The sequence below is a fragment of the Pongo abelii genome, chromosome 5, assembly GCF_028885655.2.
Source record: "Pongo abelii isolate AG06213 chromosome 5, NHGRI_mPonAbe1-v2.0_pri, whole genome shotgun sequence".
Lineage (NCBI taxonomy): Eukaryota > Metazoa > Chordata > Mammalia > Primates > Hominidae > Pongo > Pongo abelii.
The window spans coordinates 156516851-156529641 of NC_071990.2; the positions used below are offsets into that span (position 1 = coordinate 156516851).

Genomic DNA, 12791 nt, shown 5'->3' on the forward strand with positions numbered 1-12791 from the left:
TTCTAATTATATTATTGATTTCTTCTTTTTTCTTGACATCTTTTTTAAATATAAACCAGGCCCTTGTGAAGAGATTATTTATCAGAATATTTTTATTTTCTTCCTAATCTTTATACTGAGAATTTTTTGAATATCTTTCCATTACTTTCTATGATTAACTCAGTTTGATTTCTGTTATTTGAAGTTTATTTATCTCATCAGTTTCTGAAACTGAATTAAAAACTTAACTACTTTCATTAAAGTTAATATATGCTCATCTTTTTTCATTCATGACTAAGTTTCTTGTGTAAACTAAAGTGTCCCTAGTCTCCTCTGGAATAAAAGATTTTTTCTAAAATAACAGGCCAGGTGTGGCAGCTCACACCTGCAGTCCCAGCATTTTGGGAGGCTGAGGTGGGAGGATCACTTGAGCCCAGGAGTCTATGAGCAGGCTGGGCAACATGGCGAGACCTCATCTCTACAAAACAACTTAAAAATTAGCTGAGTGTGATGGTATGCATCTATTGTCTCAGCTGCTTGGGAGGCTGAGGTGGGAGGATCTTTTGAGCCCATGAAGTCAAGGCTGTAGTGACCCATGATTATGCTACTGCACTCCAGCCTGGGCGACAGAGTGAGACCCTGTCTCAAAAAGTGAAGAAAATGCTATTCTAATCACCCCTCATGTAGGTTGACATTTTTATGGTGAAAAGTGGATTTGGATTTTCTTTGGAAATGCATTGCACTATTAGAGTTACAATAAGAAGTGGAAATCCTTTATTGTAAATACTATGTCTAATGTAAGTTTTATTTTAAAAAACAAAACTGGCGAGGCACAGTGGCTCACACCTGTCCAGCACTTAAGGAGGCCGAGGTGGGCGGATCGCTTGAACCCAGGAGTTTGCGACAGCCTAGGCAACATGATGAAACCCCTATCTCTACTAAAAAATACAGAAATTAGTTGGGCATGGTGTTGCCTGCCTGCAGTTCCAGCCGCTGCAGGGCTAAGGCAGGAATATCGCTTGAGCCCAGAAGGTCAAGGCAGTGAACCATGATCATGCCACTGCACTCCAGCCTGGGCGACTGAGTGAGACCCTGTCTCAGACAAAGAGAAACAACTGGAAAAAAATTTTTTTGGCTACTATTAGTTTTTCAGCTTTGCTTTTCCAGCTGTTTTCTAAATCCAATTTTACTGTGTTTACATTGTTTAAATAAAATTTTGAACTTTTTACCTTGTTTTTATAGTACGTGTATATAACTTTTCTTTTTTCCTCTTCCCATTTACAATAGATTGCTTGGGCTTTAAACAAAGGTGTAAAAACAGAATACAAACAATTCTGGGATGTGGATCTTGGAGTTACGTATATACCATGGGAAAAAGTTAAAGTGGATGACTTGGAAGGTTTTGCAGAAGGAGGCATGATTGATCAGGAGACTGTAAATACTGGTAAGAATTCTAAGGTCTTTTTATTGTTAAAAAAAAAAAAAAGTATGCTTAGAAGGTTGTAGCTGAAATGAATTTGGGATGACAGCGTTAACTGTGTATCCTGGATTCATCTCCCAAAAAAGAGAAAAGATACATTACTATGCCCTAGGGTACATGCTTAATGGGACCTATTTTATAGATGTCAAAGTATAGATTAGAAAGTATAGAAGTCTATATAAATGTAGCATTTTTAAATATATGTTTTTGTTTTTTTTTTTCATTTTGATACTTGAGAGTTATGTGTGGGAGGGATTTTTAAAACTAAATATTTCTAATTGCTTCAGTTTAAGTGGGAACTTGAGAAGTTTTTTTGAAACACTTTGCAGATTATTTTGAGTAGTATCCATGTTGAAAATAGCAGCAATAGAATCGTAGTTTAGGGAGTTCAGATTCATACAATGTTATATACTTTCTGGGATGCCTTTTACAATACCAAATAATCATCAGCCTGCTTTTTTTTTTTCCCCAAAATTGTCTTTTTATTTTAAAAGATTTCAGTTAAAAATTGACAAAATGATCTGCAGTTATAACCAATAGGAAATCTAAACATTTGAAAAAGAACTGAAATATATATACACACCTTTTTTCTTCACACCGTAGCTCTTTTATCAGAATTAGCTCATTTTCAGAATATTTGTTTCTCAGACCAATGTAAAATTTTGAACCATTTTTTTCTATTGTTTTCTTCCTGTCAGGCCTACTCCTCACCCCACCCCCGCCAATGGCTGCTTATTCCAGTGTATTCACTTAATAAATATTTTAGTTTCTACTGTGTGTTAGGCCTAATTTTAGGAACTGGAATTATAGCAGTGAGACAAATAGACAAAAATTCTTCCTCTTGTGGAGTGTAGCGCAGAGGTCAGCAGCCTAATACCCATGGTCCAAATCCTGTTGGTAGCCTGTTCTGTAAATAGAGTTTTATTGAAACATAGCCATGCTCACTTGTTTACCTATTTTATATTACTTTTTTTTTTGCAATAACAGTTGAACACTTGCAGCAGAGAACACATGGCCCATAAAGCCTCAAATGCTATAAAGTTTACTAGCCCATGTTTCACACAATTATTATCTGTGAAAAAAACAGATAATAAAATAGATAAACTATATAGTACTTTAGTGTCAATAAGTTCTAAGAAAAAAATCAGGGAAGGGAGATGGGCAGTGTGGGTGTGGGAGGTATTGCAGTTTTTATGTGGTTGTAGAAGATCTAATGGAGAATGTGATAGTCGAAAGGGTAAGGCATGCAGCCAGAGCATTCTATATGAAGGGAACAGCAAGTACCATGTTTGTATTCAAAAATAAGAAGACCATTATAGCTTGCGCAGAGTGAGTGAGGAATGAGTAGTAGGAGATCAAGGCAGATGGGTACAGAGGGGCAAAGTAATGTAAATCTTATTTGTCTTACTTGATCTTTACTTTGAATGAGATGGAGAAGCATGAGAGAGGAACCATTAGAGCTTCTTTGTTCTCTTTTTGCATAGCTGTGTTTTCAGAAGGATTTTATTGTATTGGATTAATACTCTCCTAGTTGGTCTTCCTTTGTTGTATTTTGTGATAAAAAATTGAGTACGGTTAGTTCCTCTTATATCAGCCAGCCATTGAGATACATATCTATTGTATCCCCTCTAAGTGTTTTCTTTAGATGAAATATTTTAGTGTCTTTCCTTTGTGTCTCATGTGTCATGGTTTTTTTGAACTCCGTAGTATCCTAATCATTAATCTGGGCAGAAATCTAGAGTGGCACCTACAGTTGTGGATATATCTTAAAGATGTGCCAAGGTAGATGAAGGATTTAGATGTGAAATAAATGAATACAAAGAAGAAAATGAAAAGTTGCAGCTATCCAAAGGAAATCAATTTCAAATATTTTGTTTAGAGTGGGAAACTGTGAAAAGCTCAGAACCTGTTAAAGAGACGGTCCAGACAACTCAGAGCCCAACTCCAGTTGAAAAGGAGACAGTAGTCACAACCCAGGCAGAGGTTTTCCCTCCTCCTGTTGCTATGTTGCAGGTTAGTGTTGAAGTGGGTTTTTTTTTTTTCTTGTGGTGTTTTACATTTCTGTTTTTAATCATGTATTTACTTTATAAAACCGGAATTAAAATCTCCATATCAGAATAAATGTTTGTCAGTAGTGTTAGGGAAAAGAATATTTCTTTTAAATCTCTTTAAGAAAAAAAAAAAGTCTGCTAATGCCGTGGTATCATTGTGCTAAACACCTTAGGTTTAAAATAAAGGTAAATATGGAAATATTGTTTCTGAAAACTCCGAGGATTTTTTTAGGTTCATGTTTTTCTGAGGAGTCAAATTGATAGAACAGTAAGTTATTTTAATGAGTTTGATTAAGATTTTTTGAAAAATTATTTTTAGAAATGATGTCATTCATATTTAAATATGTTTGTTTATTGAACAAATATTTATTGAGTACTGGCTCTGTGACACTCACTCTTCTAGGTATCAGTGAAAAACCCCCACAAATCTCTGCCCTTTTGGAGCTTTTATTCTCAATAGTGGTGACAGAAAATGTAAAATAAATATGATTATGAGATCCTATGGAAGGAAAAAGGTAGCGTAAGGCTGATCTGTTTTAAATAGAATGGTGAGGATAGACCTAATTGAGAATGAGAAATTTGAGCAATGACTTAAAAGCTCTAAGGGAATTAACCATGTGGATATCTGATAAAGAACATTCTGTTCAGAGGCAACAACCAGTGCAAAGGTCCCACACCAGGAATATGGTTGGTGTGGTCCAGGAGTGTTAAGTGGGCTAGAATAAAGCCAGTCCTCTCTAAGGACTTGGGCTTTCACTTGGAATAAGATGGATGGTGGGTCTTTACATGTGACAAAAAGAGATAGAGAAAGATGAGGAGTCGTTGGAGGATTTTGAGCAGAGGAGTGACTATTTTGACTATTTTGAGCAGAGGAGTTTACTATTTTGAGAATAGGCTGTAGTGAGCTTTGAGCAGGGAGACCAGTTAAAAGACAGTTGTAGCAATCCAGATGAGAGCTGGTGGTGGCTCAGAATAGACTTCTGGAGTGTCTATTGCACTGGAGGTAATGAGAAAATAGTGGAGGTAATGAGAAATGGTCAGATACTAGGTATATTTTGAAGGTGTTGTAGCCAACAGGACTTTTCCTAGTACGATTGGATTTGGGGTTATTATGAGCAAAAGCAGAGGCAAGGTTTCTGGTCCAATAAGTTGGAAAGATAGAGTTACCATTATCTGAGACGGGGAAAGACTGTGAGAAGAGTTCTTTTGGGAAGGACGACTGGAAAATCAGTTGTTTCATACGTGTTGTTAGGTAGAAGTATCTTTCTGTCAGCACAATTGGGATGTTGAATAGACACTTGATGTAATGTGAAATTTACAAGAGAGGTAAAGCTGTGGTGCAGATGAATACTTGTGACTTTTACCTAGAGTGAGTAAAAGGTACTTATGCTAGGATTAGGAAATATATGAGAAATTTGAGCCATTCTAAAGCTGTTATTGACATGCTTCCTAATGGTGGTTAGGTTGCATAACAGGTATTACTGAGTGGGAGATGGCAGTTTAAAATGGAGCATAATATTCAGTGTTGAACTAGGTGACCATTAGTTTACATCACTTGAATGTAAGATCAAATTCATAATCTCCAGGTAAAAACTATCTGTTGAATAACATTGCCTTGTTTTTACCCTAAGTAGGTTCACTTGCAAGTATACAAAAAGGGGGGCATAAAACCCTTTTTAATAGTATTTGTTACCATCCTGAAAGAGAAATAGAATAATTTGCCTTTAGTTGTTCCAAGATGCAGGTGAATAAACTGATGAGTGAACTTTTTTGTCTATCCACAAAAGATTCCAGTGGCGCCAGCCGTGCCTACAGTTAGTTTAGTCCCACCAGCATTTCCTGTGTCGATGCCGGTTCCTCCTCCTGGATTCAGTCCAATCCCTCCACCTCCTTTTTTAAGAGCAAGTTTTAACCCTTCACAACCACCACCTGGTAAGGAATTTTTGTTTTAATATTTGAACTCTATTTAGATTATCATTTAAGTTCTTCTTCCAGATTTAAATACCATAGAGCAGTGGTTCTGAGACCTTGGCATGCATAGGCTTGTTAAAGCACAGATTGCTGGGCCCAGCCTCCACTGTTTTTGCTTTACTCGGTCTGTGGTAGGCGCCAGAGAATTTTATTTTCTAACTTTTTCTCAGGATGCAGATTGGTGGGAGAAGCAGCACTGACAGAGAAAAATGGAGTTTCTTTAGAATAATTGAAAACCATGGCCAGGCATGGTGGCTCACGTCTGTAATCCCAGCACTTAGGGAGGCCAAGGCGGGCAGATCACTTGAGGTCGGGAGTTTGAGACCAGCCTGGCCAACATGGTGAAATCCCATCTGTACTAAAAATACAAAAATTAGCTAGACGGCGTGGTGCAGGTCTGTAATTCCAGCTACTCGGGAGGCTGAGGCAGGAGAATGGTTTGAACCTGGTAGGCAGAGGTTGCAGTGAGCCAAGATCGCACCACTGCGCTCCAGCCTGGGTAACAGAGCAATTACTTAGTCTCAAAAAGAAAAAAGGTGGAAAAAAAAAGAATTATTACTCTTAATGTAAAATTTCTGTTGCAGTTTTTATATGAAAGTTCTCTAATAATTATCAGCATTTCATCAGAAAATTTGCATTGTCTCTCTTAAGAATCAGTAGGCTCCATTTTGACATTAGAAATTATATTTAAAAGGCTAATTGAATTTGTAATACTTTGTTTTGACCTAATATATTATTTTTATTCTTTAAATATGGAACACTTCACAAATTTATGTGTCATCCTTGCACAAGAGCCATGCTAATCTCTGTATCATTCCAGTTTTAGTGTATGTGCTGCCAAAGCAAGTACTGACCTAATAAATTACTGATAAACAAAAAAAAAGTTTCTTGAATTAGGTTTTCCAGGTAAAAACTATAGATTACTTAAACACAACTTAAGTATATAGTTTAAGATAGAGCTTTTAGGCCGGGCGTGGTAGCTCACACCTGTAATCCCAGCACTTTGGGAGGTTGAGGTGGGAGGATCGCTTGGGTGCAGGAGCGCAAGCCCAGCCCAGGAACAGAGTGACACCCTGTCTGTACAAAAAATAAGAAAGTAGCCAGGCGAGGTGGTACACACCTGTAGTCCCAGCTACTCAGGAGGCTTGAGCCCAGGAGGTGGAGGCTACAGTGAACTGTGTTCGCACCACTACACTCCAGCATGGGTGACAGAGTGAGACCCTGTCTCAAAAAAAAAAAAAAAAAAGCTTTTATTATTAGACCATGGGAGGTTAGGTTAGAATGATGGGGAGATACTTGTGAACTCCTGGAAGCAAGTGATCTTCCCACTTCAACCTCCCAAAGTGCTGGAATTACAGGTATGAGCCACCGTGCCCGGCCTAAAAGCTCCATCTTAAACTATATAAGCAATTATATACACATATTGATGAGATATGCATTTAAGTTATAGTTTTTACCTAGAAACTCTAATTCAAGAATTTTGTTATCAAAGTTTATTAGGTCAAAACAATATATATATAGTTTTTCCAAATTAAACAAAATGTATTTGAATTCATGAATTATTTGCATATTAGAAGAAATACAGTATGTTGACTTCTGTAACTTAAGTTCTTAGATGTTGGGTAGAGTTTTTAGCAAGACTAAAAAATAAATTTGAGAATGGTTGGAATTTATAGGTCATGTAAATGTTCTAAATTACAGTTTAATGTGTAATTGGAAATTGATACAGATTTTAATAACTATTTTAAATATTGAAACGTTTGTTAATTTTCTGTATTTGTGATTTCAAAATTAAATATTTCAGAAGATATTTTTAAGTGATTATTTCAAAAATCATAACCATATAGGCTTTATAAAGTCATTGTTATTAATTTGTTGAAAAATCATGTATTTTTATTCTTTCCTTATTTTTAGCCATTTTTTAAAATGTACAAAAGGTAAATTTTATTAAAAATAAAATTAAATATGTGTATCATATAATTTACCACAAAATTTAGTTACAATCAGGATTGTGAGAGGAGGAACAAACCTTGAATACCAAAGTAGATTTTATAGTTTAAAATTATTTTAGTCACTATTTTCTAGTTGAATGTAATGGTAGCTTTATATTTCAAAAAATGCAAAGAAGCAAATTTATAGTGTGATATTTAAAATGATTAAGAAGCTGAGCGCCATGGTGTGTGCTTCTGGTCCCAGCTACTCGGGAGGCTGAAGTAGCAGGATTGTTTGAGCGCAGGAGTTTGAGACCAGCTTGGGAAACATAGACTTGGTATCTAAAATTAATAATTTAATTGAAATCATTAAAAAGCCAATATTAAATTGAAGATTTACTTCAGTGCTTAAAACATAATATAGTGTTATCCAAAGTTAACGGAAATATTTTGATCTAGTGAGTAAACACACGTATCAAATAAATAAAATGGCATATATATAAACAGTTTACCTGGCTCCTATTAATCTTTGATTTTACAGCACCATAGAGCATGCTATGGGACTTGAATGAGTAAATAAATAGGATGTTCTCATAAATCAGGATCTCTTTGCTTTACCTAGCTTATTAGGTATCAAATAAGGCAGCGTATATAAAAGCCATTTTTAAAATAGAAAATATATATATAAATATGAGGTTGTAGTCCATTTTAAGAATATGAAGTTTCATTTGTAGCTATTGGAATCTTTGATTTAAAATAAGTAATTTTTCTTGTGCTATTTTTTTGGGTTTTTTTTTCCATGTAGGTTTCATGCCGCCTCCAGTTCCCCCACCTGTTGTACCACCCCCTACGATTCCACCAGTAGTACCAACATGTAAGTTTTCTACTTTTAGAGTTTTCTTTATTCATGGTAGTGTTAATTTTAGTGTGTGATTTCTCATTCTTGTGAATTACCGTTAATATTTTTATTATGAAAACTTTAAGACAAATGCATGTTAGATAATTTCTAAAATACTAACGGTAAATGACAGTTCTTACTTAAATTTGCTTGGTTGTCTTAAACTCTTATGATTGGTTTTATTTTAGTCAAAATTCAGAGAAGGTCCTCTCATCCTATTTGTGTGTTTTTTGTTTTGCTATGTGTATTAAATGTCTTAATGTTAGCGCAGTCCTGCCCCAGTCCTCCCTTCCTTTTCTTAATGCTTCGTGACTTGTTGAAGAAACAGCTCATTCTGTATATAAGAGCTTAAATAATGGATTTGGTTTTTTGCTTCTTTGTGGTACTGAAATTACTGTCTTTGCATTTCCTGTAAAATGGAAGTTAGCACCAAAGGCTTGCTTAGATTCCGGTTCACCTGTTTTAGCAAGAATACTTGAGAAGCAAAATGCTGTAGGATTGGTATTATCTATCACAAAAAGGCAGTGCCTTTTTGTCCTCCTGCCCTACACCTTTTTTGGAGCAGGGGAGGCGGTGTAAAACTTAATTGTTTAGAGCAGTTTTTTAGCTTCACAGCAAAATGGAGCCAAAAGTACAGAGGATTCCTATAAACCCCCACCCACTACACATGCACAGGCTCTCATTATAAACGTCCTCCACCAGAGTGGTACGTATATTACACTTAGCCAGCCTATATTGACAAATCATTATCACCCAAAGTCCTTAGTTTGCATTTTGATTCACTCTTGGTGTTTTGTTCCCCTTTTAATGATGTTAAGATTGATCAGAACATTCAGTGGAACAGTGGAACCTGGTCATTAAAAACATTTCCTTTCATCCGTTGATCATTGTTTCTTAGATCTACTGTTTATTAGTTGCAGAGTGGTGATCTTTCTAAATGTATAATTCCTTCCATATTTCTTAACTTAAATGAAGAAAAAGTTTTCCTTAATCAGGTAATGGTACTTAGTTACCTTGAAGTGTGGTTTGTACAGGAAAGTCAGGGTAGATGCTATTTTTTTCTTTAATTGCCATTTCTCAGAGTCATGAGATCTATAGGTATTTCCAGTGATACCCAGTGACCGAAGAGAGATTTCTCTTATTTCTCCTCATCTTCTCCTCCCTTGTCCCTCTCTCCGTTTTTTTTTCTCCTTCAGTTTCTTTAGTATTTATGGATTAATGGATTTTTACTTCTAGTCAGTTGCATTTTTTTTTTTTTTTTTTTTTTTTTGAAGCGCAAAGTGTTTCATCTTTGGACGGTGGGAGACCTGTGTTGCCTCCTTGTCACATTAGTTTTGAGAGCTACTTAGCTTTTTGGCCCAGTATATCCCAGACAAATCTTGTGTTTTCCTCCCTCCAATCTGAGAATCAGCCATTTTTCCAGTTGGGGTACGGTATCTAGAGAATTCAGTCTGGGTACTAGATTCTCATTTTGCTCTTGGGTTTTCATCGAGTCTAGGAATTTTTAGTGGACAAAACTAGAAAATGTGCATTTTGAACAGAAAAAAATGAATATGAACTATTATTAAATTAGCTACTTTGATTTTTATATTTGCTTGTGTTCTCATATACTGAAAACAGTAACATGATTGCCTTTCATTTTCGTACAATATAAACATACACATAGTAGTTTGAAAGTAGTGTTACTGCCAACAAGGCTACCAGATGAGACACTAAGATTTTTCTGCCACTTTTTTTATCCCAAAGGTGTATAATCATAACTAGGGGTACATGTGCAGGTATCTATAAATATTTGTTTGTTAACATGAGTAACCTATATAACAAACACAAGTTTACCTATATAACGAACCTGCACATGTACCCCTGAACCTAAAAGTTTAATAAAAAATGTATAATCAAATTACTGTTTATCAGGGTTACCTGAAATAAATCTTTTCTTTGTAGTTGTGGTGCCAGTTTCATAAGTGATTTTTTTTTTTTTTTTTACATTTTTATGGGATATACACTCTAGCTTACTTGGTTTTGTTATCTGTATTTTCTTTACTAGAATAGACATTTCAAAAGTAATGAAATGGACATTTATTCATTTCCTTTTTCCTATCATTGGACATTACAGAAATGCTAAATATACCCTTTTAATAATTTTTTCATTCTAGTTACTCTTTATCTACAGTAATTCTCCAAACTTCTGAAAAAACCTTTAGTAATTCAGGCAAGCCTACCTCAGAAATTAGACCTGAAGAGTGTATGTGAGATATAAAGATTTTAACTTTTGATATCTAATTCATTTTCCTTGTATTCTTAAACTTTTTCTCCCTTTCAGTGTGTACATAGCTTTAAAATTTGGCCAGGCATGGTGGCTGATGCCTGTAATCTCAGTACTTTGGGAGGCTGAGGTGGGTGGATCAGTCGAGGTCAGGAGTTTCAGACCAGCCTGGCCAACATGGTGAAACCCCGTTTCCACTAAAAATACAAAACTTAGCCAGGTGTGGTGGCACACACCTGTAATCCCAGCTACTCGGGAGGCTGAGGCAGGAGAATCACTTGAACCCAGGAGGTGGAGGTTGCAGTGAGCCGAGATCACACTACTGCACTCTAGCCTGGCAACCGAGCGAGACTCTGTCTCAAGAAGAAGATAGGTTTAAAAGTTCTTTTTGTTGTTGTTGGTTCATTAGGAAGAATTGTTTATTCTTTCTGAAAATTAGACAAAGTGTTCAGAAGTCATTTCTGAATTCACTATTCACAGAGGCTTACCCTAGAGCCAACTTCCCAGTTTTTTCCTAGTTCAATAATTTTGGAAAATTTGCAGTCAGTTAATGGAAAAAGAGAAATAGTTGTGTGCCAGATGCTATCCAAATTGCCTTTGCTGTCTCATTTAATTCTCTTAATTCTTGTGCATGACCACAGGTGTTTTTATTTTTGTAGCTCTGTTGTATGCTAACAGTTTGTTCAGGTAATCTAGAGTTACATATGAAGATAAAACATTTCCTAAGTTCTCCAAGTATGATTTTACGGTATTGTAAGTGACATATTGGACTAAAAGTTTTAATTGTGTAATTATTTTGTATTCCTCTGGTTGTGTTTTTTAATATGTGTGACAAATGCACTTAGGGATATTTCTACCCATTCTTTAAGATGGAAAGTTTATAGCTTCATATTTGTAGTCCACCGTATGTATTCTCATCTGATGAGTTTCTAACTTCATCTGACAAAAGGTAATGTTAAATGAATGTTAGGACCCTAGTACATTGTAATTGCAGGGGGATTGGGCAGATTTTCATGCTCATACATTTCAGTCTGCACTAGTCATTTCTGTATGTTTAGACATTCACTTAATCTGGCATTCCTAGAAAATTATCAATTTTTTTGTTACTAGAATTTACTTTTTTTGAGTGCTGGTCTTAACATTTTTGGTGAAATATTTCTGAAAATTGTTAGTTTTCCCTATTTTTGGATAAAGCTTTCTAAATGTAATTTAGCCTATTCGTGATGACTCCTTTTGTCATTTGAGCATTGGTTATTATATAATGTGCTTAGTAATACAGAGATGCCATTAAATTAAATACTCAAATTGCCAGAAAACTTAGCACATGAATTGACTCATTAAATCTGAAATATATTTTTCTCCTCTTTAAACAGCTTTAGTGCAGCCGTCATTATCCATGACACCGGAAACTGTGAAAGATGTTGGATTTGGTAGCCTTGTTATACCAGGCGGTTCTGTTGCCAGCAATCTTGCTACTTCCGCTCTGCCAGCTGGAAATGTTTTTAATGCTCCAACTAAACAGGCAGAGCCTGAAGAAAAAGTACCTCATCTTATAGACCACCAGATTTCTTCTGGTGAAAACACCAGATCAGGTAAATAATCATAATAAAATTTAAAAAAAGAGGTTGCCTTCTCTGTATTTGGTGTTTAATTCTGGGGTGGCATGCGTTTGTAACCACTTCAATCTACAGATGCTGAAATGTTGCACTTTTTTTTAAAAGAGATCACTATGTCCTAAAATTTCTATTTGAAAAAGTGGCCTTCTGTTCAGGATAATCTAGATTTCAATACATTTCCATTAAGACCCTCACACCACCACCCCTTTTTTTTTGTCCTATTGGGATTACTTCAGTGTGTTGTCAAAATAATATTGCACAAAATCTGTATACTTATAGGAAGATAAAAATGAACAAGTATTGGGTGTGAGTAACTTCTATCGGGAACTTACTTCTAATAGGTATTACCCATCTAGCTCTAGAAGATAAATATGGTGTTTGAAAGCAGTAAGTCCTTTTTCTATGGTCTCACTGTTGGTACATTAAGAATTATGGTTTAGAGGCACTTGACCTTGATACCTGTTTGGTTGATGCCTGTTTGGGTCTCTTCCAAGCGTACTTTCCTTTCCTTTCTTTCCTGTCCTAAAGCCTTTTAAACCACCACTCCTGTTCTTTAAAAAAAAAAAAAAAAAAAAAAAAGAATTATGGTTTAGAAAGGC

General features: G+C 35.5%; 1 protein-coding gene and 1 non-coding gene across 19 annotated transcripts in view; one reads left to right on the plus strand and one right to left on the minus strand.

Annotated features, from left to right (window-relative positions):
• Positions 1-12791, plus strand: part of SCAF8 (SR-related CTD associated factor 8) — a 229923-nt gene that overhangs the window by 85415 nt on the left and 131717 nt on the right. For all 18 annotated transcript variants that reach the window (XR_010140387.1, XR_010140388.1, XR_010140383.1 and 15 more), the window contains 5 exons: positions 1267-1423; positions 3339-3472; positions 5298-5442; positions 8218-8286; positions 11950-12168. Coding sequence is in view for 11 of the 18 variants with exons in the window: in XM_063725069.1 (XP_063581139.1) it covers positions 1267-1423; positions 3339-3472; positions 5298-5442; positions 8218-8286; positions 11950-12168 (724 nt within the window). In the remaining 7 variants the exon portion in view is untranslated. The remainder of the gene's footprint in view (positions 1-1266; positions 1424-3338; positions 3473-5297; positions 5443-8217; positions 8287-11949; positions 12169-12791) is intronic.
• Positions 6228-6331, minus strand: LOC129060241 (U6 spliceosomal RNA). The gene has a single exon (XR_008526785.1). It is a non-coding gene; the product is annotated as a U6 spliceosomal RNA (small nuclear RNA).